This window comes from Myotis myotis, unplaced genomic scaffold (genome assembly GCF_014108235.1).
Source record: "Myotis myotis isolate mMyoMyo1 unplaced genomic scaffold, mMyoMyo1.p scaffold_m19_p_15, whole genome shotgun sequence".
NCBI classification, from domain to species: domain Eukaryota; kingdom Metazoa; phylum Chordata; class Mammalia; order Chiroptera; family Vespertilionidae; genus Myotis; species Myotis myotis.
In genome coordinates, this window is record NW_023416319.1 from 27,416,688 (window position 1) to 27,441,013 (window position 24,326).

The 24,326-nt window shown below is 38.4% G+C and overlaps 1 protein-coding gene across 3 annotated transcripts in view; it reads right to left on the reverse strand.

The window, feature by feature from the left end:
* The window catches only part of A1CF (APOBEC1 complementation factor), an 81,233-nt gene that overhangs the window by 54,030 nt on the left and 2,877 nt on the right, over positions 1–24,326 (reverse strand). For 2 of the 3 annotated variants that reach the window (XM_036336756.1, XM_036336755.1), the window contains exon 2: positions 1,167–1,310. The exons of the other annotated variant lie outside the window; for it this stretch is intronic. In XM_036336756.1, the coding sequence (XP_036192649.1) occupies positions 1,167–1,265 (99 nt within the window). In that variant the 5' untranslated portion in view covers positions 1,266–1,310. The remainder of the gene's footprint in view (positions 1–1,166; positions 1,311–24,326) is intronic. 3 annotated transcript variants of the gene reach the window in all.

Below are 24,326 nucleotides of genomic sequence, written 5' to 3' on the forward strand. Positions count from 1 at the left end.
TTGTTTTATTTAATAACTGTATCCACAATGTCTAGAAAATACAGTAAGTATATCATATATATTTTTGAATGAATGAAAAAAGCCCTAATAATACATTAGTATCTCCTTTGCCCTTGACTTAAATGAAACTTTGAAAAGTCTATCATGAAATAATATTTTCTGAAATCTTAAAAAAGCCTAACTAAACACTTCTCATTAGGTTGAAGAATTAGGAGCAATGTTGAGCATTATATTATCTAGAACAAAACATGCCATGACTTATAAGATTAATTGAAAACTGAATGTAGCACATTTTGCAATAATCTGACAAAGGGCCATGTAATAAAGAGACACTGTTGACTGTTTTATTGTCACCCACATAGACACTGGTATTTATAACAACGCACAGGTTTGGTTAAGTTGGAAAATTATGTGGGTGTGAAAGACAATTGAATCGCCGAGAATTACAATACTCTGCCTCGCTGTAAAAAGAGGAACATTTTTTCTTCAAATAAGATCATTTATGTTGAATACTAGCTTGCTTTTTAAGGTAGCAAAAGCTCTCTAAAGGAGGTTATCATAAAGATAATTATATACAGGTAATTCTTAACATCTATGAATAGACAATTTAGGATTTTTTTTTCAAAATGATGAACATGGAGAAAAATTACTATATTGTCCTAAACTATTGAGTAGATGTTAGGAGAAATAACTGGAATAGTTAGGCTGACCAGACAGTCAGTCCTTCAATCCCACACCTAGAAGTCCTTCTACATTTGCAACGATCTCTCTGGAAACTAAGGTTAGTGCCTAGGTAGTCTGTTTTCTGATGATTCTTGAAACACTGGTCTGGTTCTACTTTCACCGACAGCTTTGAGTGGCAAATTCCAGCTGCCTTTTCATATACTAATATTCCCTTTAAAAACTGTGATAGTCTCTATGACTGTGGATACTGATTCTGCTTTCAAATGATAAGTTACGGTTGAGTTGATAACCCAGTGTAGAGAGAACACCACCTGCAGGGTCACCTACAAAACTGAAATGATGCAACTTCCTCCCCCATCTAAAGAGCTATATGACTGACTGTTCCCAGTTGGCATCTCAGGACCACTCATATTCCCACTGTGAGTACAATGTCTCAGCACTGAATCCTGTGGGTCTCAGCAGACATCATAAGAAGTTCCTACCTGGACCAGACTATATCCTGTGCGCTGGACCAGTGCGCGAAGGGCTGCTTCCTTCTGGGTGCCGCTCAATCCATCCCCGGATTTGTGATTTGATTCCATTGAGAGTGATTATCAGCAAAAAATCAGGTTAATTAGGGTTGCTCACTGAAACCAAATTTAAGATAAATTAAGTAAATTGCTGTTGCCACGTCCAAACTTGTCCTTTTCATGAAGGACATCTTTAGGAAACATTCTCTGCAAATGAGACATCGGGTTAAAGCAACTAACAGCCACACAAACAAGGCCAGTTACACATCCTCATTAAGGAAGAGATTAAAAAAAACGTTCAACTTTAGCTGAAATTTAGAAGTCAAAAATGAGTAGTATCCCGTCTCCAATTAGAATGCAGATCAGTAATTCTCAATCCAGTGACCTGCGAATGTCACCAAATGCTCAGATACAAATTAGCTTTTGTCAATTAAAGGTCCTCACAGATGTGGGAAGGAGGGCACTATTACTAAATCAGTAAACTAGAATAAGGTATCAGGATCCTGAGAGTGTTAGCTTCATTTATCTATTCTGTGTGTTTAACTAAGACATTTATCTTCTTACTAGAGGCACGAATTCATCCACGTTGTGGTCTCTCGGCCTGGCCAGTGAACAGGCCAATAAGGGCTGGCTGAAGAGGGGGAGGGGTGGGGAGCGCAGGAGGTTGGCCAGCTGTGGGGAGGGACTGTGGGAGGTTGGCCTGTCACAGGAGCTTGGCTGTGGAAGCGCACTGACCACCAGGGGGTAGCACCTGCATTGAGCATCTGCTCCCTGGTGGTCAGTGCATCATTACAGCAATTGGTCGATCAGTCGACCGGTCATTTGGTGGACAGGTTGTAATGGTCGCTTAGGCATATATATTCTCCAAAGATAAATTTCTAGAACAGGATGCACTGGGGGCAAATACAGAAGTCCTCATGCAAACTACTTTATGTAATAAAAATGTCACTTAGGTTTTAACAAAACAATAATAGATCCTTTTGAGTTATGTTGAAAGGGCTTGCTAACATCTGGATCATGTACCACACAGACCACTCAGTAGAGGACATAAAACCCTTTGTAAAAATCTAAGAAACTATGGAAGTTTATGTCCGGGTTTATGTAGATATGAAGGTGCAATTTCAGCATTTTATTAAAGTCTATGCTTTCTGTTTGGGTACAGATTTGAACCAATTTCAAATGTGATGGCTGTTGCAATTCACAGGTTTCCAGGGTAAGGATATGGCCGTGCTGAAGGCCCCTGCTACAGTGGTTGATGTTCTGAAGTCTCCCACGTGCATAATGGGAGCGCACCTGCTGGGTTAGAGCATGAATGGCTCAGTGAAGGTTCCGTGCTGGGTTTCCACTCTGCTTAATGTGCTCTGCCAACCAAGACAGTGGAAACGTGTTTTATGATGGTTTGAATCAAATGCAAATCTAATGTGTTTGACTCTAGGCCAGTGGTTCTCAACCTTGCTAATGCCGCGACCCTTTAGTACAGTTCCTCATGTTGTGGTGACACCCAATTTCATTGTTACAAATTGAACATAATTAAAGCATAGTGATGAGTCACAAAACAATATGTAATTATATATGTGTTTTCCGATGGTCTTAGGTGACCCCTGTGGAAGGGTCATTCGACCCCCAAAGGGGTCGCGACCCACAGGTTGAGAACCGCTGCTCTAGGCCCTTTAAATTTTTTTTCTGTCCTGCACATTGAGATATCCCGTACTGGTTTTGATTGTCATTGAAAAATTCCCAATGAATGAAGAATAAAATAAAGATTTGGAATGAATGAACCATTAATGAATAGAAAACTGGCCCCAAAAATAGGCGACAAAAAAAAAAAAAAAGATGAAGAACCTGAGGTGATCATTTCAGTAAAATGTAGAATTAAAATATACTAAAATAGTAGAATTAAAAAATGCCCCAAACTAATAGACGAGCATCATTTAGAAAACAACATTTTCAATAAAGTTAAGAAAACCAAAGGAAAGAAATAATGAGATTCCAGGAAGATAATACCCATTAGGTGTTATAGGGACAGACAGTTTTATGCTCTTCACATACGCATGGCCATTCTTGCCCTTGCCCTTTCTAGTCTTGCTTGCTACTGACCCAGGTCAAGTCAGTCTTCACTCACTCACTCTCTTTAGGAGTATTTCCTTAGTGCTGTCTGTATGTCAGCCCCATCCCCTGCCCAGTTTTAGGGCATTGAGTTTTATGGGCAGCAGGCTAACATACCCCTTTCTGTATCTGTACTTTGCAAACTGGAGTGATTTAAAGAGAAAAATAAATCCTAACTTCACATCTTGGCTACAACAAATTGAAGGGAATCTTTATGAATTACAGTGGTGATTTGGTATATGTGTAGCAATCCAGGGAGGGACATGTCACTTTCTAGACACATTTATAGTATAAATGCTCTTTCTCTGGACACTACAAGGTAGGGGGAAATGAGACCTGTTTTCACTCTATAATCCCAACCTGCTGGTGAATACAGTCATAAAACCTCTACAAAAAATATAAATCCTCTTAAAAACATAAACCTACAAAAAGGATTTTGAAGATTTATAAAGAAAATTAGCCTTTAAGACAAATCTAATTCTTGCCCTGTTCCCAAATGTTACTAAAATTGTTTTTTTTTCATCGGGACACTCTCAAACTCTCCCACAGTGCTGAATTTAACCTGCCAAAGCAAGGAGGCCATAAATGGACTTGGGTCTGATGAGGTTAGTCATGAGTGTCTTACAGATGTTGGTAGGCAAAGTCTGTTGTTTTTTGGCCAAGTTGTAGATTTGCTCTTTGCTGAACTTCATCTTTTCTATCAAAAGATAACAGTTCGTGGTGAAACAAGTTTTATTTACAACACCTATCTTTAGTTTTGGTTAATAATTAGCAAAGGGGATCAAAGATACTTTACATCAGAAAAGCCTTTTGATTACATTTAGATTCACTTTGAAATTATTAAGAAAATCTGTATGGCATCTTAATATAATGTCAAGTCATTGGAAATCAGAACATTGAAATAAAATTCAGAATTTGCCATAAGAGAAACTTGATCTTCAAAAACAAATCGCTCTCCCAACATTGAACCTGAATCCCAGATAAATGTTTTTTTAGGCAAGTCAAACTTTTGTTTCAAAAATTGGTCAATTTGAAACAAAGGTTTTGCAATATGTTATCTAATTTAGCACCTTGTGAATTCTTCAGATCTTCGGCAGCTGCATTTTACAGATAGTTCCTGATGTAATTTATTGAGGCAGTAGATCCACAACCTATATATAGCAGGCTGTAAGACCATTGGAGCTAAAGGAAAGCATTCATGACTATTTATCACTATTCATTCAAAAATTATTTACTGAGTACCTACTATTACCCAAGCAATTTTTGAGACACAGGGATATAACAGAGAACAACACAAACCCCTCTCTCCCTAAAATCTCAGCTTTATAGTAGTTGATGGAGTTGTAAAGTGGTTATGACAATAAACAAATTAGTGATATATGCAGTGTGCTTATGATAATTTCTGTGAACAAAAAATAAAAATGAGAAGAGGAATAGAAAGTGAAATATGTAGTGTGGGGGATGACATTTTCAGATAGTATGGTTTAGATAGAGTGAATTTGGGAAGAGAACTGGGTGAAGTGAGGGATGTATTTGGGAGAGAGCATTCAAGGCAGTGGGCCTGGCAGGTGCTGGGGCTTGCTGGTGAAATAGTGAGGAGGCCCATGTGGAGATAAAGCTGAGTGCGTGAGGAGAGAGGTGGGAGTTGGGGTTTGGGAGATAATGGTGGACCAGGTCATGTAGGACCTTCTACTAGTACATCATGAGAAGGGCTTTGGATTTTGATCTGAGAAGTGAAGCCAGACAATTGACAAGATTTTACTTAAGTTTTAACAGAATCACTGTAACTGTTGAGAGAACATTGAAGGGAGTCAAGTGGTACCGGGACTAAGGTGAGGAAAAGGAGGTGAGTAATGCAAACACAGGTCCTGTTTTTATTTAAAAATTTGCTAGTTTAAATTATGAGTTTTTAAAAAATATCACAGCTCAGTGGTTGAGCGTCGATCTATGAACTAGGAGGTCACGGTTTGATTCCTGGTCAGGTCACTTGCCCAGGTTGTGGGCTCGATCCCCAGTGTGGGGTTTGCAGGAGGCATATGATCAATGATTCTCTCTCATTATTGATGTTTCTATCTCTCTTTCCCTCTGCCTTCCTCTCTGAAATCAATACAAACATATTTTTAAAATATTACATTAAAATGTCTTTTGTCTTCATTACTGAGTTTTGATATTTCTTAAATTTTACATTCACGGTGATGCCCCACTTCTCTCACTCAAGTTGCCAGGGGAGTGACGGGGAGAAGCAGGGAGACCAGTTAAAAATTATTGCAACATCTAGGCAAGATAATCGTGGCTTGGACTATTATCTTGTGATAGTGGGGAGAGGTGATGAAAAATGGTCAAATCTTGGATATAGTTTACAGATGAATGTGTTGTGAGAAAAAATGAGGAGTCACGGTTGACATCCCAATTTTTGGCCTAGACAACTTTAAAAGCAGAGTTGTCATTAACTGAGTTTGGGAGCAGCAATTTCATGGAAGAGAAGCAGTAATCAGCCATAGGCACGCTGATTTTGAGATGCCATTAGATAGCCATTAGTAGAGAGGTTGAGTGGACAGTTAGATATATGAGTCTGAATTTTACGGGAGAGTTCCAGACAGGACATATTGATTTGTAAGCTATTTACATAGAGCTATTTAAGCTGTAACATTGGATGAGGTCATCTAAGGACTGAGTGTAGAAAACAGGTCCAAGGACTGATCTCTGGGGCACTCCAGCTTTTGGAAGTCAGGGAGACATGGAAGAACTAGCAAAGGAGAATGGGATGGGATAGCCAGAAAGGTAGGACAAGAACCAGGTGAGTAAGGTGTATTGGAAGCCAAGTGAAGAAAGGATTTGGGGGAACAATTGAGTGATCAGGTGTGCTAATCCTGCTAAGTCATGTAAGATGAAGCCTGAATAGGAACATCGATCCCAGAGCAGGACATTCTGGGTTCAGATCCTCATTCTGATTCTTACTGTGTATTCTGGGAAAGTTCCTTCTCCTCTTGGTATCTCAGTATCCTTGGCTTAGGAGGTAATGGTATTTCTCTGAGGGTCTTTGTATTGTATAGGTCAATATATTGAATGGACGGCGGACGATTTCCTGGTATATAATCAGTGCTAGGCATAGGTATATAGTAATCAGCATAGGCATATAAAATATAAAAAGGAAAAATAGAGAGGCAACATGATCACCAAGCACCTCAGCTTCTCAATTCAGAGATTCTTCAGTAAAAAATTCCACTGACTGGTGGAACAATACTGTTATCCAGGTGAGAGTGGCTGAGAGAAGAAAGGGGCAAAGGAATGAAAGTTGGCCGAAACCGGTTTGGCTCAGTGGATGGAGCGTCAGCCTGCGGACTGAGGGGTCCCGGGTTCGATTCCGGTCAGGGTCATGTGCCTGGGTTGCGGGCATATCCCCAGTGGGGGATGTGCGGGAGGCGGCTGATCGATGTTTCTCTCTCATCGATGTTTCTGGCTCTCTATCTCTCTCCCTTCCTCTCTGTAAAGAATCAATAAAATATATTTTAAAAAAAAAAAAAAAAGGAATGAAAGTTGGATGGAGTAAGGTCACAGGCAATTTTACAGATAATAATGAGGACACCACCCCAGCCCTACCCAAGCATCAGTTTCCTCCCTTGTGAACTGGCTAACAAGCAGGTTGTGAACCATGCTGCTGTGAAGATCATATGAGAAAACACCCACGAAGTGTTTACTTTAGGTCTTGCCTACGCAAGCATGTCCACATGACATGACTTACTATTGTTACTACTAAAATGATGTTGGAGAGAAAAGCAGTGTAGGAATCCCAGAAGGGGCCTGCAGGAGAAGACAGCACTTCCTTGTATAATTTTCTTTCTTCTCCTTCTTCCTTATGTTCACTCTGAAAATGGTGTGAGGGCAGGGATAATGATGTGAAAAACCAGGGGGGTCTCCTTTAGCTCTACTAATTTTTATTAATCTGTGATCAATGTTTCCCCATCCTCTAAGAAAGTGCTTTTTTTTTCATAGCAAAGGAATGTTTTGTTCAAATTTATACTCACCACCATAGGTGCTAAATAATATTGTTCCCATCTTTTGTTCTTCTGCCTCTATCCCAAGGGAAACTCTCTGAGCCTCAGTTTCCTTACCTATAAAATTAGGGTGATAATAGTGTCTACTTCACAGGGTTGGTATGAGGATTAAATATGAATACATTTAAAATACATTTAAAGTGGTTCCTGCCAAAACCGGTTTGGCTCAGTGGATAGAGCGTCGGCCTGCGGACAGAAGGGTCCCAGGTTCGATTCCGGTCAAGGGCGTGTACCTGGGTTGCGAGCACATCCCCAGTGGGAGATGTGCAGGAGGCAGCTGATCGATGTTTCTCTCTCATCGATGTTTCTGACTCTCTCTCTCCCTTCCTCTCTGTAAAAAATCAATAAAATATATTTAAAAAAAATAAAAAAATAAAGTGGTTCCTGGTATTTAATAATTTCCCAGTAAGTGTTGGCTATTATTTTAATTATGATTCTAATTAATCTCTAATTCCAAGGTGTAGAATTACTTGCAGGAAGGGAGGATCAAGTCCCATGTTCTTGGCATGATATCCTGTTTCTTCAGGGCTAGATCCTAGAATCCCTCCCAATGTCATTCATATACCCTGGGGATTACCACCCTTTCTGATAATCTAGGGCTCTGTGCTTGGAATGACCTTCCCTTCCTTTCTCACATCTCCTCTCTCCACTGTATTAACCCTACCGATTCTTCTAGATTTGATTGCAATGTAACTTACATTTATTTCTATGTTTACTATTAGAAGGGTTGGGAATTTATTTAGAAGTTTGGTTGCTTTTGTGACCAGAAATATGCTGTGGGAATTTACAACTCTTGTTTATATCAATTAGCCTGTGGTAAAATTGGATCCATTGTAAGTCATTTTGTATAAAATCACAGTTTCCAAGAACCTATCCATGATGTTAAGTGAGGACTTACTATACTGATCTTTTGACATGTGTTAAGTGCTCAATAAATACTTGTGGAAGAAAAGGGAGACTTTGGATCAGCATTTGAGAAATTACAATAAAATGAATCTGCATCTGATCTCCTAATACTTAGTATTCTTGTTGTAGTCACTTCCAGAAAATTCTATCCTGGAATAAACTTGCTTCATGTGAGAAAGTGACTTGAAAGGTTTTTCTGCATTTATGAATATATTATCACTTTTGTGTGAGACAGAAAAGTAAAATTTTAGGAAAGCAAAGAGATTGAAAAATAGAGTTGACATTTGCCTTTACATTTTTTCTTCTTAACATGTTTTTGGTTTTATAGTTGCAACTTTAGTGCCTCTGTGGTCAAGAAAAAGAAGGAGCTAGAAGTTATCAGGGGTTCATGATTTCTGCCTTCCTGAAATCATAGGTGGAGCGGAATGAACAGCTCACCTCAGCACTTGATTGAGAATACTCAATAGAAATTTCCAGAGTTCACTGTTGGGCAAGGTCAGAGCTACTGTTCCTGACTTTTGACCCTGAGGCCCTCAGGGACCAGTGGGTCCTGGCTCAGGTTGTCAGGGAAACAGAAATAAGAAGAAAGCTGGAAGAGAGAAACAGGTGGAAGGCTTTTTAAATCCAACATTTCCAAATCTAGACCCATCAGGGGTATATCATGTGCTACTCTTTAATTATAACCCTGATCTCTGAAGAGGAAAAGCACTTTTTTTGTCCATAAAAATTGGTCCCACTCATATCAGGCACTGCACAAGATGATTTAGAGTTAGGAAGTGAAGTAATTTTGTTAATATTATAGTTGTGGAAGGGAAAGAGGAGAGAATTTGGAGTGGTATTTGTTATGTAGATTTGCCTGAAGTTATGGTAATCCTGGCAGATTTTCATGCCCTAGCCTAGTGGAACCCAAGTTGACAGCGAGGGGAATAAAAAAAGTGGGAAAACAAGTTTCTGTATTTTTTAAAAAAATCTCTCAACATAGTAAATTGGGCAACACATGAGACAAAGGTAAGAGAAGTCCATGATGCAAAGGTAAGAGGAGTCCATTCTTTCTTCACACTTAAAGGGTGAAGAAAGAATTGTTTGGAAAAGCCAAGCAGAAATGGCAATCGTGAATGACAGACAGAGAAGAACACAAAGATGCTGAAGGATAAAGACAGAGAACTGAAGTTAGATCTCATGGTTAAAAATTAAATAAAGTAATTATTCTTAACTTTAACCAAAAGGTGAAAACACATTAATTTAATATCCACTACATATCATTTAGTGGATACTAAATCTAAGATGATTTAGAGTTAGGAAGTGAAGTAATTTTGTTAACATTATAGTTTCTATATTACTTATTTCATTTGATTATTTTTTCTACAGAGGATAAATAGGGAAACTGAATGGGAAGAAAGACTGTTTCTTTTCTTTTGAAAAAATATTTTTATTGATTTTAGAGAGAGGAAGGGAGAGAGAGAGAGAGAGAAACTTCAACGTGAGAGAGAAATGTTGATAAGACCAGGGATTGAAATCACAACCTGATTATGTGAGCTGATGGGAATCGAACCATCAACCTTTTGGTGCACAGGATGATGCTCAATGAACTGAGCCACACTGGCTAGGGCAGAAAGACAGTTTCTGGCTCTGTAAGCAGAGGAGAGGTGCTCTTCTGTAATTGAGCAGGGAGAACGTAGGGCTTGCACTAGCAATGTGCCCCCCACACACTGCAAATGGATAATGTTTGCCATTGGGACCTCTCCAAACCAGTCTTTCCCAATGTGTTATTCTGCACTGACGTTGCATGATGTAGGCTGGACATGACTCTTATGCAACATGCATAAAACCAACAAGTGGTTTTATCATGAATTTGAGCCTTCTAGTATCTCCTGGGAATTTTACATGGAAGGAGTTCCAGATCATATTGAAATGGTTTGTGAAGGATTTATGACCTAAGTTATACATTTGCCTAAATGGTGCTGAGGAAATATTACTTTGCCTTACTTGATAAAGAAGTATAAATTAGCTCTATTATTCTCTTTAGAAAATGTTTGCAATTGGTCTTGAGCTTATTTTGGAAGCAAATTAATGTGTTAGTTCTTTATTTGGTCATGCATCATGAACCATAGCCCAATTAACAGAATATATGCATACATAAAATTCCAAAATGTAGCCATAAAAACATTACACAAAGGGCCCAAAATAAAGAAATGAAATTCACAGCAGATATATTTATCTTACGTTGTTCCACAGTTTTAGGGAAGGACAGGCTTGCATTTAAATTTTAGTTCTGCCACCAGGATTTGTAATTTTGTGAGATCCTGTTTCCTATTTTAAGAAAAGAATAGGGGCACTAACACCTAACTTGAAGTTTTGTTTTGTTTTGTTTTAAACAAAGGATTAAATAAATGAGGTCATGGATGTTGAATATGAGAGCACATAACATGATGTTTGGTATACCAAACGTGCTCAATAAATACTCCCTTTTTTGTTCCTTCTCTGTTTCTGTGGTTGACTCATCTGAGCCATCATCTGTGGTTCTCTGGTTGTTTTCACCTCTAGCAATTGTCTGAGAGGAATAGAGAGATAGTTTTGAATGCATTATCTTAACCTCGTTCAGATGGCTTTAATATTTAATCTAGTTAGATATATCTGTTTTCATTTTTTGATTGGAAAAATCCTTAAGTTCCTGAGTGTGTGTTTGTCTCTCACGGAGCCTCTTACTGTTGTAATGTAAAGTAGGCACAACAAAAATATTCAATGCTGAAGAAATATTTGAATTAAGTAGTGGTACATTGCAGCCAATACAAATGATGTTATGGCCTGGCCAGTATGGCTCAGTGGTTGAGTGTCGGCCTATGAAACAGGAGGTCACGGTTTGATTCCTGGTCAGAGAACATGCCCAGGTTGTGGGCTTGAACCCCAGTAGGGAGCATGCAGGAGGCAGCTGATCAATGATTCTCTCTCATCATTGATGTTTCTCTCTCTCCCTCTCCCTTCCTTTCTGAAATCAATAAAAATATTTTAAAAATAACGTTATAGTAGAACATGTAATGATTTAGATAATTCATGAAATATAACCAAGTAGGAAAGGAAGGCTACAAAACAGAAGGCATAGTCTGATTTCATTTGCGTTAATTTTTATATTTGTAAAGACTTTGATTATAAAAGGCTAACTAGTTATAGCTAGGTGACGGATTAACAAATTATAGTTATCATTCTTATCTAACTACTTTCAGCTTTCTAAAATATACAACTCTTACTCTAATCATTAAAAGGTAAGTTAAATTACATTAATAAATAAATGTCAATGATAACAAGTCATATAAAAAATGATTAGATGTGGCCAAGATTCTTTTATGAGGAAACTGTATCATTTATTAGAAAACAAAAAAATGCTGAATATAATATAACTAAGCATTAAACTAAAGAAACTAGGAAAAGAACAAAATAGACTAAAGCCGTGGTCGGCAAACTGCAGCTCGCTAGCCACATGCAGCTCTTTGGCCCCTTGAGTGTGGCTCTTCCACAAAATACCACGTGCGGGCGCGCACATACAGTGCGATTGAAACTTCGTGGCCCATGCGCAGAAGTCGGTATTTTGTGGAAGAGCCACACTCAAGGGGCCAAAGAGCCGCATGTGGCTCGCGAGCTGCAGTTTGCCGAGCTGCAGTTTGCAGACCACTGGACTAAAGAAATTAGAATAAGTCAAAGATAAAATTTAAAAAAAAAGAAAAATCTGTAGACTTGATAAATAAATGTAAGAGCTGATTGAAAAGATTGGCAACTTAGCACGCTTCTCTGGCAATCTCGACAAGGTATGAAGGAGAACTTTTAAAATGAGGGAAAAATGAATATAAGCACAGATTGAGAGACTTTTAAAGAAAAGTATTTTTATCAATAAATTGAAAAATATATGTAGTAGACAATTATCTAAAAAAGTGTGAATTCTCGAAATTACCTCAAGGGTAAATTAAAAATTTGAATAATAAACTATATTTAAAAATTCAATGCTCTCCTCTCAAATAACACAAGGTCCAGATGGTTTTATTAGGCAAATTGTATAAATCATTTAAGAAACAAATAATTCTTTTATCACATAAAGCCTTTTGAAGCATAGGATAAATGGAAAACTTATGAAATTATCTATAGGCTTATTTATCATATGTCTGATAGAAGGCCAGACACACATATCACAAACTTAAAACTATCCACCAATATTACATATAACTATAGATATGACCTGTATAGAACAAAGTAACAAAGTACTAATATACAATAACATGATGGGTTTATTACAAGGATATAATGATTATCCAATATTAGTAATTCTATTAGTTTAATTTACTTCATTGATATGAAAGAAAATACATATTATCATCCCAGTAAATGTAAAAGTGGCACTTAACAAAATTCAACACCCACTATTGGATTAAAAACCCCAAACTCATAGTAAGTTAGAAATAAAAGAAAACATTTTTATATTGATAAAGAACATCTATCCGAATTATGAAGAAAATATTATGCTTAATAGTCAAACATTGCAATCATTCATTTTCATTAAAAACAAATCAACTATACAAAACTATTAGAATTAATAAAAGAATACTACAAAAAGACAGTTATAAAGTAAATGTTCCCTATTTAAACTGAAATAACAAACGTAATAAAAAAATCTGAACGGTATAAATAAAGCAAAATAAATATGAATAAACGTAATGCAAAATATCCAAAATTTATATGAAGAAAATTATAAAATTCTACTCAAGGATCTGAAAGCCTGGATAAATGTGGGAAACATTAGTTCTTCCAAAATTATTAATCTAATGCAATACCAATTTAAGTTCTAATAAAATTATTTTGAAATTACAAAAGTTGATTCTAAAGTTCAAAATAGATTCAGAGACATTGAAGCATGGAACAGATTGTGAAATCTCAGGAGAAGGTGGGGGAGGGTGGGTGGGTGGGAGGAGATCAACCAAAGAACTTATATGCATATATGCATAACCCATGGACACATACAATAGGGTGGTGAAGGCCTGGGGTGGGGGGCAAGGGTGGGCTAGATTAGGTCAATGGGGAAAAAAGGGGACATATGTAATGCTTTCAAAAATAAAGATTTTTTTTAAAAAAAAACAAAAGAAATTTAAAGTTCACTTGGGAGAAAAAAAATGTGCAATAAATGCCACAAAATGTATTAAAAATACAGAATTATTTGGAACCAGCCTAATCAAAAGTTAAAACAGAAATAGGCACAGAAATGAACAAGTAGATTAATGTGATAGAAAAAAATCTAGACCCATTGTATTGTTTATATTGGAATTTTCCCATAGGTGCTATTTCAAATCATATAAATATCTTACACAATTTGACAAAAAGATAAAGTTGGCATACCGTCTTACAACATATCCCCAAAATTCTAAGTGCATTGACGAATTAACCTTTAAAACCATTGTGTAACTACTAGGAGATAATATGGGAGAATATTTTTGTAGTCTTGTGAAGCAGAAGGGCTTCCTAACCAAGCATATCAAGAGCCATAAATATAAAAGATGAACAGATTTGACTGCATAAAAGTTACAAACATCGATAATGGCAAATAAAGTTAAAAAGAAGCCACGGACTGGGAGAAAGTGATTGCTATTTGTACAAATACAGAGAATTATTTGTAATATGCAAAGAGTACTTTAAAATAAAAAATAGACTCACAAATCAGTGAACAAAAGAGCAAAGAACATGAGCAGTCAATTCACACACACAAAAATATAGTTTGTAAACGTGTCATTTAAATAATGTATGGTCATCTTCAGTGATTAGAAAAGGCAAAACAAATAAACAAATTTTTTTGACTTTTGTCTCTTGTGGCAAACTTTGAAAAGATTTCAAATAAGAACAAAATGTAGCTAACATACACTGAACTCTTGGTATATAGGCTATGTCCTTGTCTATGTACTTGCATATGCACACACAACACACACCTGAATTAAATCAGGGCATTATAAACATGCAGGTGTTGAGGAGCCATGTTCTCCCAACTTCTTAAATTTTTTTTTTTTAATTTTTATGATTCAATATCAGGCATCACACACAATCTCATTTTAAAAGAAAGATACACACACTCTTGGGAAAGTTAAGCACATTCATCTGGCCCACAGATCATCATTCTTGCGAAATAATTCTGACAGCTAGAAATCTTTCTTTTTGAGGAATAAGTAATTTCAAATAGAATAAAAAATAAATCTATTATCATTTTAAAGTTCTTAAAATATTGCAAAATTTATGGTCTAGTAGAAATACCTCCAGATTTTTAGCATGCTCTCATTAAGTAAATATCATAGAGATACATTTTACCTGCCTTAGAAGACATTTTACCATTTATTTGCCTTTACATGTCAACAATCCCTGGAATTTAGCTTGACACAGGAAATTACACAAGAAAAGACAGGAGAGAAGCATTAACCTATGCACGTCTTGTCAAAATAGGACTTTGAGACTGAACTGCAAACGTTGCTAAATTTTAGCAAGTAATATTCACTCTATTAAATCTCTTATTCCTCTATTTTATCATGCTCTAAAAAACAAGTTCACTGCAATCTGCTCAGAGTGTGTTCAGTTTTCGCGAATTCCTTAACTGTGGCTTGCAATACCTTGCTAACCGTGCATGAGTGAGAGAGGGCTTTATCTTCAAAATATTGTAGCCCTGTTAAAACATACTTCACACTGGCACTAAAGGATTAAGAACAGGTTTAGTCAAAGCCAGCTGCCAACTGGTATGAGATGCAGGAGCTATGGAGAAAGAACAGACTCCCTACCTGGCCTCCCATTATCATCACCTGTACTTGGGCATCACCCTCCCCATCCCTAGAGAGATTCCGATTCAACTGGTTTGGAGTGGACCCAGGAAATGGTATGTTATCACCTCTGCAGGTGATAGTCGGCAGCTGAATGAAGCTCTAGCCTGTGCATGTTACATGTCAAACAAAACGAAACAATGGAGAGTAATTGAATTTATTCTATCTGCCATCTATTGGATGGATACATAACATTTTTTAGTAAATTTTAGAAATGTTAGTAAATTTTAACAAAAGTCTATAAAAGAAAGGTAGATTATAGAAGAAAAGGGGAAATAATAAAAATATATAAAAATTCTCTAATAATTGTCTTGTTTAGATTTTCATTATTTCTAATGAATAAATGTTTACCTAATTGCTAGTATTTAGGAATACTAACCTTGATATAACAACAATAAGAAATTATCCATCTTTCCTAGATTCTGGCTGAAGTGATGTGTTTTCAACTCAGTGTCCATGAGGACCAACCAATAAGATACTCATATTCCTACTGTGGGCACAAAACTGTGACTTGCCGTGGTTTTGTGTATGAAGAGGAAGCAGAAGCTGTGAGGTAGAGAAAGTATTGAGATTAAAAAGTAAGGATAGCTTTTAGAAGAGGGAGGAACTGATACTCGGGTCAAGTTAACAGAGAAGTGCCTGAGCAAATCTATATCCCTCCTGCTGAAGTCCTCGCTGCCTCTTTATCCAAAACAAACTCCAATGTAGGCTCCTCCTGAAGTCTGCGTCTTGACCTCTTCCTGCTTCCTCTAGGAATAGGTATTCTTGCTTATTGCTCCTCTCACAGCCCTACCTCCATCCCCCACCCCCTCTTCCATGACTGGACTTAATCTGAGCTCAGCCGAGGTGCCAATGAAACCTCACTGCTTACTACCCGGGGGCACTGCCTCTCTGTTTTGCATACCATTGCTGTTCAATCTCCCTAAAATGTCCCTTCCAATATTCTTCTGCTCAGAAACCTTCATTGAGCTCATCAATAACCATAAAGAAACAGTCCATTCCCTTAGTCTGACATTCAGTGCCTGCCATGATCTGGCCCTAACTCTGCTCAAGGCTAGAGCTGTTCTATGCCTGAGCCCAGGTGGTCTCCCAGACAGACATGTTACTTCTTAGGTCCCCTTGTTCTTGTTTCCCATTTGTCCTGTAACTAGAGTTCCATCCTTCTTTCTACAATCTCTCTGGCTGAGAAAAATTCACGCATGCTCCATCAGGGTGTGTGTGGTTATGTGGATGTGTATGCATGGATGCTCAGGCATACGTGAGTGGACATGAATGTGTACATACACACAGGGTGAATAAACTCCTGGCGGTCAGTGTTGGCAGCACATCACACAAGACCTCCCTATGCACCCCTTTCTTTCTGGAACCCTCTCTGACACCACCACTCCTCTACAAATCCTCCGGCCTCAGCCCTCAACTTGTATAAGAATATCAGAAACTCTGAAACAAACTCTCATAAATGACCGTTCTTGGTGACTTTGAAGATTGGGAGATGAACACTGACAGTTTTTTAATCCAAAAAGGGATTTTGGAAAATTTTAGTAGCAGATGGAAACGGTGCATGTGTTAGAGAGGAAGTGTGTGATGGGGGGAAATGGAAAGCCTTAAAATTAGAAAACATGAGGAGTTTTCTGCTCCCTTAGGGTTATGCTGTAATGGTTCATTTTATGTGTCAACTTGACTGGGGCCACAGGGTGCCCAGACATTTGGCCAAACATTATTGTGACTGTGTCTGTGAGGGAGTTCAGGATGAGATTAACATTTGAATTGATAGACGGAGTAAAGCAGATTGCCCTTCCCAATGTGGGTGGGCCTCATCCAATCAGTTGAAGACCCGATTAGAACAAACATGTTGAATAAGAGGGAGCTCTACCTGCCCTGGGACATCACTCTTTTCTGGCCTTCAGACTTCACTGAAATACGGGCTCTTCTTGGGTTTTGGGCCTGCTGCCTTTCAGATAGGAACTACCCATTGGCTTCCCTGAGTCTCCAGCTTGCTGACTGAAGACTTTGGTATTTCTCAGCCTCTATAATCAAATAAGCCAACTTCTTCTTCTTTTTTAAAAAAATAAATTTTTATTGATTTCAGAGAGGAAGGGAGAAGGGAGAGAGAGATAGAAACATCAATGATGAGACAGAATCATTGATCGACTGCCTCCTGCATGCCCCCTACTGGGGATTGAGCCTGCAATCCAGGCATGTGCCCTTGACTGGAATTGAACCTGGGACCCTTCAGTCCATAGGCCGATGCTCTATCCACTGAACCAAACCAGATAGGGCCCAACTTCTTATAATTAATCTCTTTTGATAGATAGATGATTGATAGATGATAGATGATAGATAGATGATAGATAGATAGATAGATAGATAGATAGATAGATAGATAGATAGTTGCTGGATCTGGTTTGCACTGACCAGGCTACAGATGGCTGTTGTGTTATCTTCACTCAGTTATGATACCCAACTCTTCCCCTTATGCCTGCCTTTCTTAAAGATACCTGGGAAAGAGAACTGTCAGAGTTTAGAAATTCTCGAATGGCATAGCCTCATGAGAAGAAAATTTCTTTGCATACATGTTTACTTACTTATGCAGGGTTGATTCTTGTATGTACCCTAACCGGGGATTGAACCCACAACCTTGGCTTATAGAGATGACACTCTAACCAACTGAGCTACCCAGCCAGGGCATCTTTGTATATATATTTAATTTCTAAATTGATGTACAGATTTGAAAGTGGTAATCACAGCATGCAATTTAGATATCCTTCAGCTCCAATGCAGGTGTTTATGCAATAATCCTGAGACCAATCATTTCTGTGACAGATTATAGAAACCTGATGTCTTGTATTTCAGTAATTCTTGGTCTCATGTTATTATTTCTATCTTTTTTTTTTTTCCTCATTGAGATTGTCCTTTGGAACTTATTTTCCTCATTGAGATTGTCCTTGTATCTGGTTTACACTGACCCATTTCAAAAAATTAAATTGAAAACTCCATTCTCACCAAGACTGCCAATCACTAATTAATAAACATATTTAATCATTGAATGAAGTTTTCTAAATTCAACTATCTAAAGCTCTGTATTGCAGTGACCCCGAAGCAATCTGAGACTTGTAATGAAAGGCAGGCAGGCTTATTATGTTTCCTTTAAAAATGCCAGATTATATGCATACTGATCTTATGCTAATTTGCAATATATTGCCTTACTAAATTCTTGCTCCTTATTTCCAGTCAGCCATTAAATCCTGATACTTTGCCCTTCTTCGAATTCCCACTGCCGTTAATTGTAGTCTATGCAACTACCATTTAATACCTAGATTGTTATCTTTATTCAACCTCTAATCTTTTCTAATTCTAAGACCATATATAGTATATAACACTGGCTAATTTTAAAAATATTTATTTGATATTACTTTTCTATTAAGAGAATTTCAGTGACTCCATATTTCATAACTATCAAATGTCAACTTTCTATTTCATCCCCTACCAAAATTACCCAATTTTGTACTCCATTTTAATTTTCAGTGTATACCTTATCTCTACAGGCAGTTTGAAAGATGGTGAGGAGTTAAGAAAAGAAGGGAGAAGGAAGGGACTCTAGGAGACAGAGGGGGAAGTGAAAAGAGCATGGATGGTTGACAAGTTGAGTATATTTAGAATGTTGAATGAAAGTTGGGAGGGGGGATAAGGAGGGAGTGACAACAGATAAGGCTTGTTAGGTAGGCAAGAATTAAATTAGTATTGGCATGATAGAATATTCTTATTTTATCATGAAGTCACTGAATCCGCATGGAAAAATGCTAATAGGACCTGGAGTACTTTAAAAAGATGACTCCATGACTTCTGTTGAGAATAGTTTAGAGGCAAAAATCCTAGTTTAATGATAGTTGGGAGGAAAAGAAGGGCAGAACTATGATTGTAATGATGAAGATGAAGAGAGGCAGGGCCATAGCCTCCCCAAGGACATATACTCATCTTTTTAGCACCAGCTTTTATTACTGAGCCTGGTGCTTAGTAGACACTTTGTTTGTATTTTCTGAACAGAACGGAAATTTCATACAGCCTCCCTGACTACTATAGACAGTTTTGGTCCCAATTTTCTAGTTTCACTGAATAATATTAAAATACACAATGTTTTGCTCTGTGTTGTTGATTATTGATTCACAAGTAGGAGGATATCCATAGGAAAACCATGAGATCATGGATTCAAACTGACAAAGGCTCAAATGTCGGGGTTCCAACCCATAAGAACTTTGCAAACTTGGGTCAAGTTATATAATCATATCCCAGCTTTTTTTTTCATTTTGAAATTGGGGATAATAGAGTGGTTACAGTTATTCAAAAAGATCGAATCAGTGCACAGCTTAGAGTCTGGAACATGGCACTCAACCAGGTTTTTCTTTATCTCCTACCTCTCCCTTTGTTCTCCAAGTAGGTGGTTAATTCATTTAACAAGCAGTATTGTCACCGGTTATTTGCATAACACTGTTTGGTCTGAGAGTTGAAAAATAAATAGGATCACTTTCTTGTCCTTCAGGAACTCCCAATTTAGTATTGGAAATAAGACTCGTTTTCTAGCAAAGTAGGAGTCCTTGGAGAAGGGAGTGGCCAGTTATTCTGGGACTCCTATGGCAGCTCTGGGGAACCCTTTGAGAGTTTCTTGATTTTAGGGGAAAATGTACAACATATCTTCATATCCAGCACAGCAGCTAGGACAATGTTGAACTTAAGCCAGGAGGCAATAGTCAAATTTTAATGGGTAAGTTAACATGATAATTCCAAGGGATCTTCTTGGTGCCCTTTCCTCTAATCACTTCCCTTGAAATGGACACTGACACCAGCCCCTTCTGATGCCCCTTTTAGCTTCTCTCCACATGAGTCTCTCCTCAGAGGTCTGATGCCATGCCTGTGCAGGGGACTGACTTGGGGACAGGCGATATGAGTTCATGCTATTCTTCAACCGTCTGCATCTTTATAAGTGGCTTTGAGTACCTGGATGGTTTTTGCTGTAACTAGGAAACTAGCAGAGCTGTAGAGATTTGCATCCTGATGTAAGGATTCTGATTTCTATTCTGCTTCCCTTACAAATTACCCAGGTTCCTTTAAATCATTCCAGTGATCGGCTAACTGTGGCTCGTGAGCCACATGCGGCTCTTTGGCCCCTTGAGTGTGGCTCTTCCACAAAATACTGACTTCTGTGCATGGGCCACGAAGTTTCAATTGCACTGTACATGCGCACCCGCACGTGGTATTTTGTGGAAGAGCCACACTCAAGGGGCCAAAGAGCCGCATGTGGCTTGCGAGCCGCAGTTTGCCGACCACTGTTCTAGACCAACTTCATTAGGAGGCTCTGTGATAGAGAACATCTCTGCCTTGGAAAGACAGCAACACAGTCAAGGAGAAATTGTTTCAAATTTTCACCACAAGCAGTGGTGGAGATAGTGAATTTCTTAGCTACCTGACTTCCAGTCTAAAAAACACTTTCTCCAGGTTGACCTCAGAGCCTCTCTTTCTTCTGGTAAAGCATCATGTAATCATTACAGAAATAAGATGAAGATTATAGCTGCAATCGCTAAGGTTTATGTACACTTACTTGGTGTTGTTGTAAGCACTTCTTGTGTAACCTGTGATCTGATTCTCACTACTTTGATTTGACAGAAGAGAAAACAGGAAAATTATTTTGGTGACGGTCACATAGCTAGTAAGTAGTGGAGCCAGAGTTTCAGCCCAGCCATTCTGGGCCAGAGCTTCCTGATTTAACATTATAATGATCTCCCTCTTTGCCCTACTAACACTATGAATCAGAGCTCTGGTTCATTGGGCTTTAGGAAATCCTTTGAAATCTTAAGATATGGAATAAGCATTATGGGAAACATTTGGCTTTATGGCTTATTTGAAAGGCAAGTAATAAGAGTTTCTAGACATTATAGGATTTTCCTCGAATCTTTAAATATCCTAAGGAGCCAAACAGTGGCATTCCCTGGATGATTCCAATTTGTCAATGCACCTGTCTTAAGTAATTTACATAATGTGTCAGAGACATGGGAGAATTAATATCTGGTAAGTGTGGAGCTCAAATGACATTAGTAATAAATCACAATTATTTAATAAGTTAAATAAATCCTTCCTCCAAGATCAGACAAATATCTACTACTCAGATACCTCATATTCTCGGGTTACTGATGACACGTCCACCCTGGGCAACCTCTGCTCTTTGCCACCATCAAAACTCTACTTGCCCTGTGTACCATTGCCACAAGGCTTTCCCAGGCTAACCTGCTAAGTGACTTCAGGCTAAAGTGTTCCTGAGCGCCCCTATCACTCACACTCCGCATCCCAACCAATCTTTGTATTGTAACAAGGAACTTCTGAAAACATACTCTTACTACCCTAAGTGAATAGCTGTACTGAGGCTGGCAGAGCTCCTATTTCGGAGCCTTTGGGTCTAAATTTAAAACTCCAAATTAGGTCAGTTTAAATATGGGACTCCCTCAGCATTCAGAGACCTAGCAGCCCAATTATTCTTTCCCGGGGGAGTAGGGTGTGTCCGTCCTCCAAGTGGGAGGTGCTGTGTCCTCTTCAGACACCAGCAGGATTTTGGTGTCGGGCTGCCAAGTCATTCATGGCAATTGCTGTGTATTTTCAGAGATGCCTTTGCTATGTTCACGGGGTCTGTGCCTATACATGTTTCCTCTGTGATCTGGACCTGGCAGAGTGAAGGGACTATTCCTCTTAACCATGGAGGCCCTGACTGTGTCCCCTGGAACTGTGCCATTCAGCTTGAGTTAGAAATGCGGGTCAGTGGGAGGCGGTATCATGGGAAGGGCCTGCCTGAGGGTTGGAGTCCTGCACTAGAGCTCCCACCCTAACAAAAACTCTTTCATCCTTGGGGGAGGCATTTAGCTTTTCTCTGTTAAAATAAAGGACCTGAAAGTTTCTTTCTCATTCTAAGACTCGGTGCTGCTCAGTGGTCCATTTATACTCTGTTTCCAGGGTGGTATGTGCCAGGCTGCTGGAGTTCACCCCTATTTCTCCCACTTATTAACTGTCACTTTGGAAAGCTTCTACAGGTCCCTAAGTCTTAACCTCTTTATTGGAAAATTGGCATAGCAAGGGTCCTATTCCCTCGGTTTCCACAGGATTAAACAAGTTGATCTCTGTGCCTGGCACATGGCAGGAGCTACTCAAGGATGAAGAGCTATTATTAACACCATTGTTATCATCATCGTAGGTGCCCATTCTAATTGGTTCAAAGTAGATGCCTGAGTTGTGAGTCACTGTTACAGATCTTCAAGAAAGGGGATTGCTGAGATAAGCATTTATATGTGCCAACAGTTCCCCCTCCATGGTCTCAGGTTCTGATTTCTGACTTCCACTGCAAGTAATTGGAGACATTAAGCACATCTAATAAGCCAATTTGCTTCATGCAGAAGGCCCCAGCTGAAAAGATAAGTACTAAACACAATCCTAATAGAAGAGGTGGATAGAATACTAAAGGTGAGTTAACAGGAGTGAGCATCAATTGCCTTTATACACAATACTTTGCCGGTCTCTTAGGAGATACTGTAGAATCCTCGTTTCCTTCACTTCTTTCCCTATGTTAGATACAGCATCTGTACTGGCTTAAAACTTCTTAGGGTTGTTTTCTTCTGAGACCTGCATGGGACTGGTTTTCTGCTCACCTTCCATGGGGACCCTTAAGATCTCTCTTCGGAGTTTCATCTAATCTCTTAATTTATCAACAACTCGGTTCATGTCTAGAACAGTAGTTGAAGGTTCCCTAGATAATGAGCGCTTTGCTACATAAACGGAGCTCGGCTGGTGTACTCCAGGTGAGAGCATCTTCCAGTTAACTAACTTTGTGCAGTGGGGTGGTGAATAAGGAGCCAATTCCCTTGAAGAAATTAGGCACTAAATTGACTATGGAAAACGTTGTCATTAAAAAAATCTAAACAAATTCTTCTGTGTAAAATACTTTGCAAACTAGAATATTCTATGGAAACAAGGTACTATTGTAGTGAATTCTGCTGTGCAAATCTGATGTTCTGTAAGCCAATTGGGCATCCCAAAACAGTGATCATTTTTTAACTGCTGGGGGAAGAGAAGACATTACCACGTCACTGAAAGTGGTATTTTATGGAATTGTTCACTTACTCATTTCCTCTGGCCAAATCATAATGTACTAATTCTCTTTAGCTATGTTATTAACTGGGCAGAACATTGTACATAACCTTGCAAACTAGAGGGAGTTATCCTAATCCTTATCATTACTTCCCTCTAAATATGATCAGGGACCAAACCCTATTGAAATAAGCAGAAACTGAAAAATGTTTTCCATCTGATCTTTAATACCTACATATATAAACTTACACAAACATATTTGTATGAGGGAAAAAAACCCTTAGTTTATGTACCTTTAAAAAAGTCAGATTAGAGAGCTCAAGATGCCAGAACATTTTAGTCAAGGCAAGCATTTTTATGAAAATATTTTGATTTTTGCTTTGGGTCAATCAAAAATACCCAACACAAAATTTTGTATTAAAAAATTCTATCTACTTGTTAAATGCTGATAACCTAGTTGGATTGGGTTTGATGGAATAAAACGATAAGGGAGCTTTCCTGATCCAATGAGCAGAAAACATTTGTTAATAGCGGCCTGGATTGGACGGCACTGGGCCAGGAGCAGATGGGCCTGAGACTGCGAATGCAGAGCGTCACTGAGGCTGTGAACTCCTTTCCCAGATGCTTTCCCGGGGGGGGGGGGGGGGGGGCGGGGCGCGGGGGGGAGTTCAGATGGATAGAACTGCACTTGAGAGGAGCCTGGTTACTGTTTCCATGAGTGAGATAAAATGGTGTTTATCCTCTGTCAATCAATATTGTCTTGTTTGAACTTATTGAGTCATTTAGAGGCGCATAGGTAATGAAAACCATTGTGCAATAGTACCCAGTGCACTACCCAGCTTTTTGAGAGAGATGGCAATATTTTAAATGAGTTATTGAAACAGATTTTTAACACCAACTGACTATGTGATGAAATGAACACACACTGTGACAGGGTGACTCATGGACTTCAGTGTACAGGGAATTGGGATTTTAACTAAGACTTTTCTTAAGCAACATTCTATAAAGTATATTGTTCTCTTGTTTTGTTTAGAATAAAAAAAGTATAGGTTGTCTCTTTCTCCTAATAAATGGAATAGAGTTACTACTTGTGGTTAATCAAAGCTTCATTA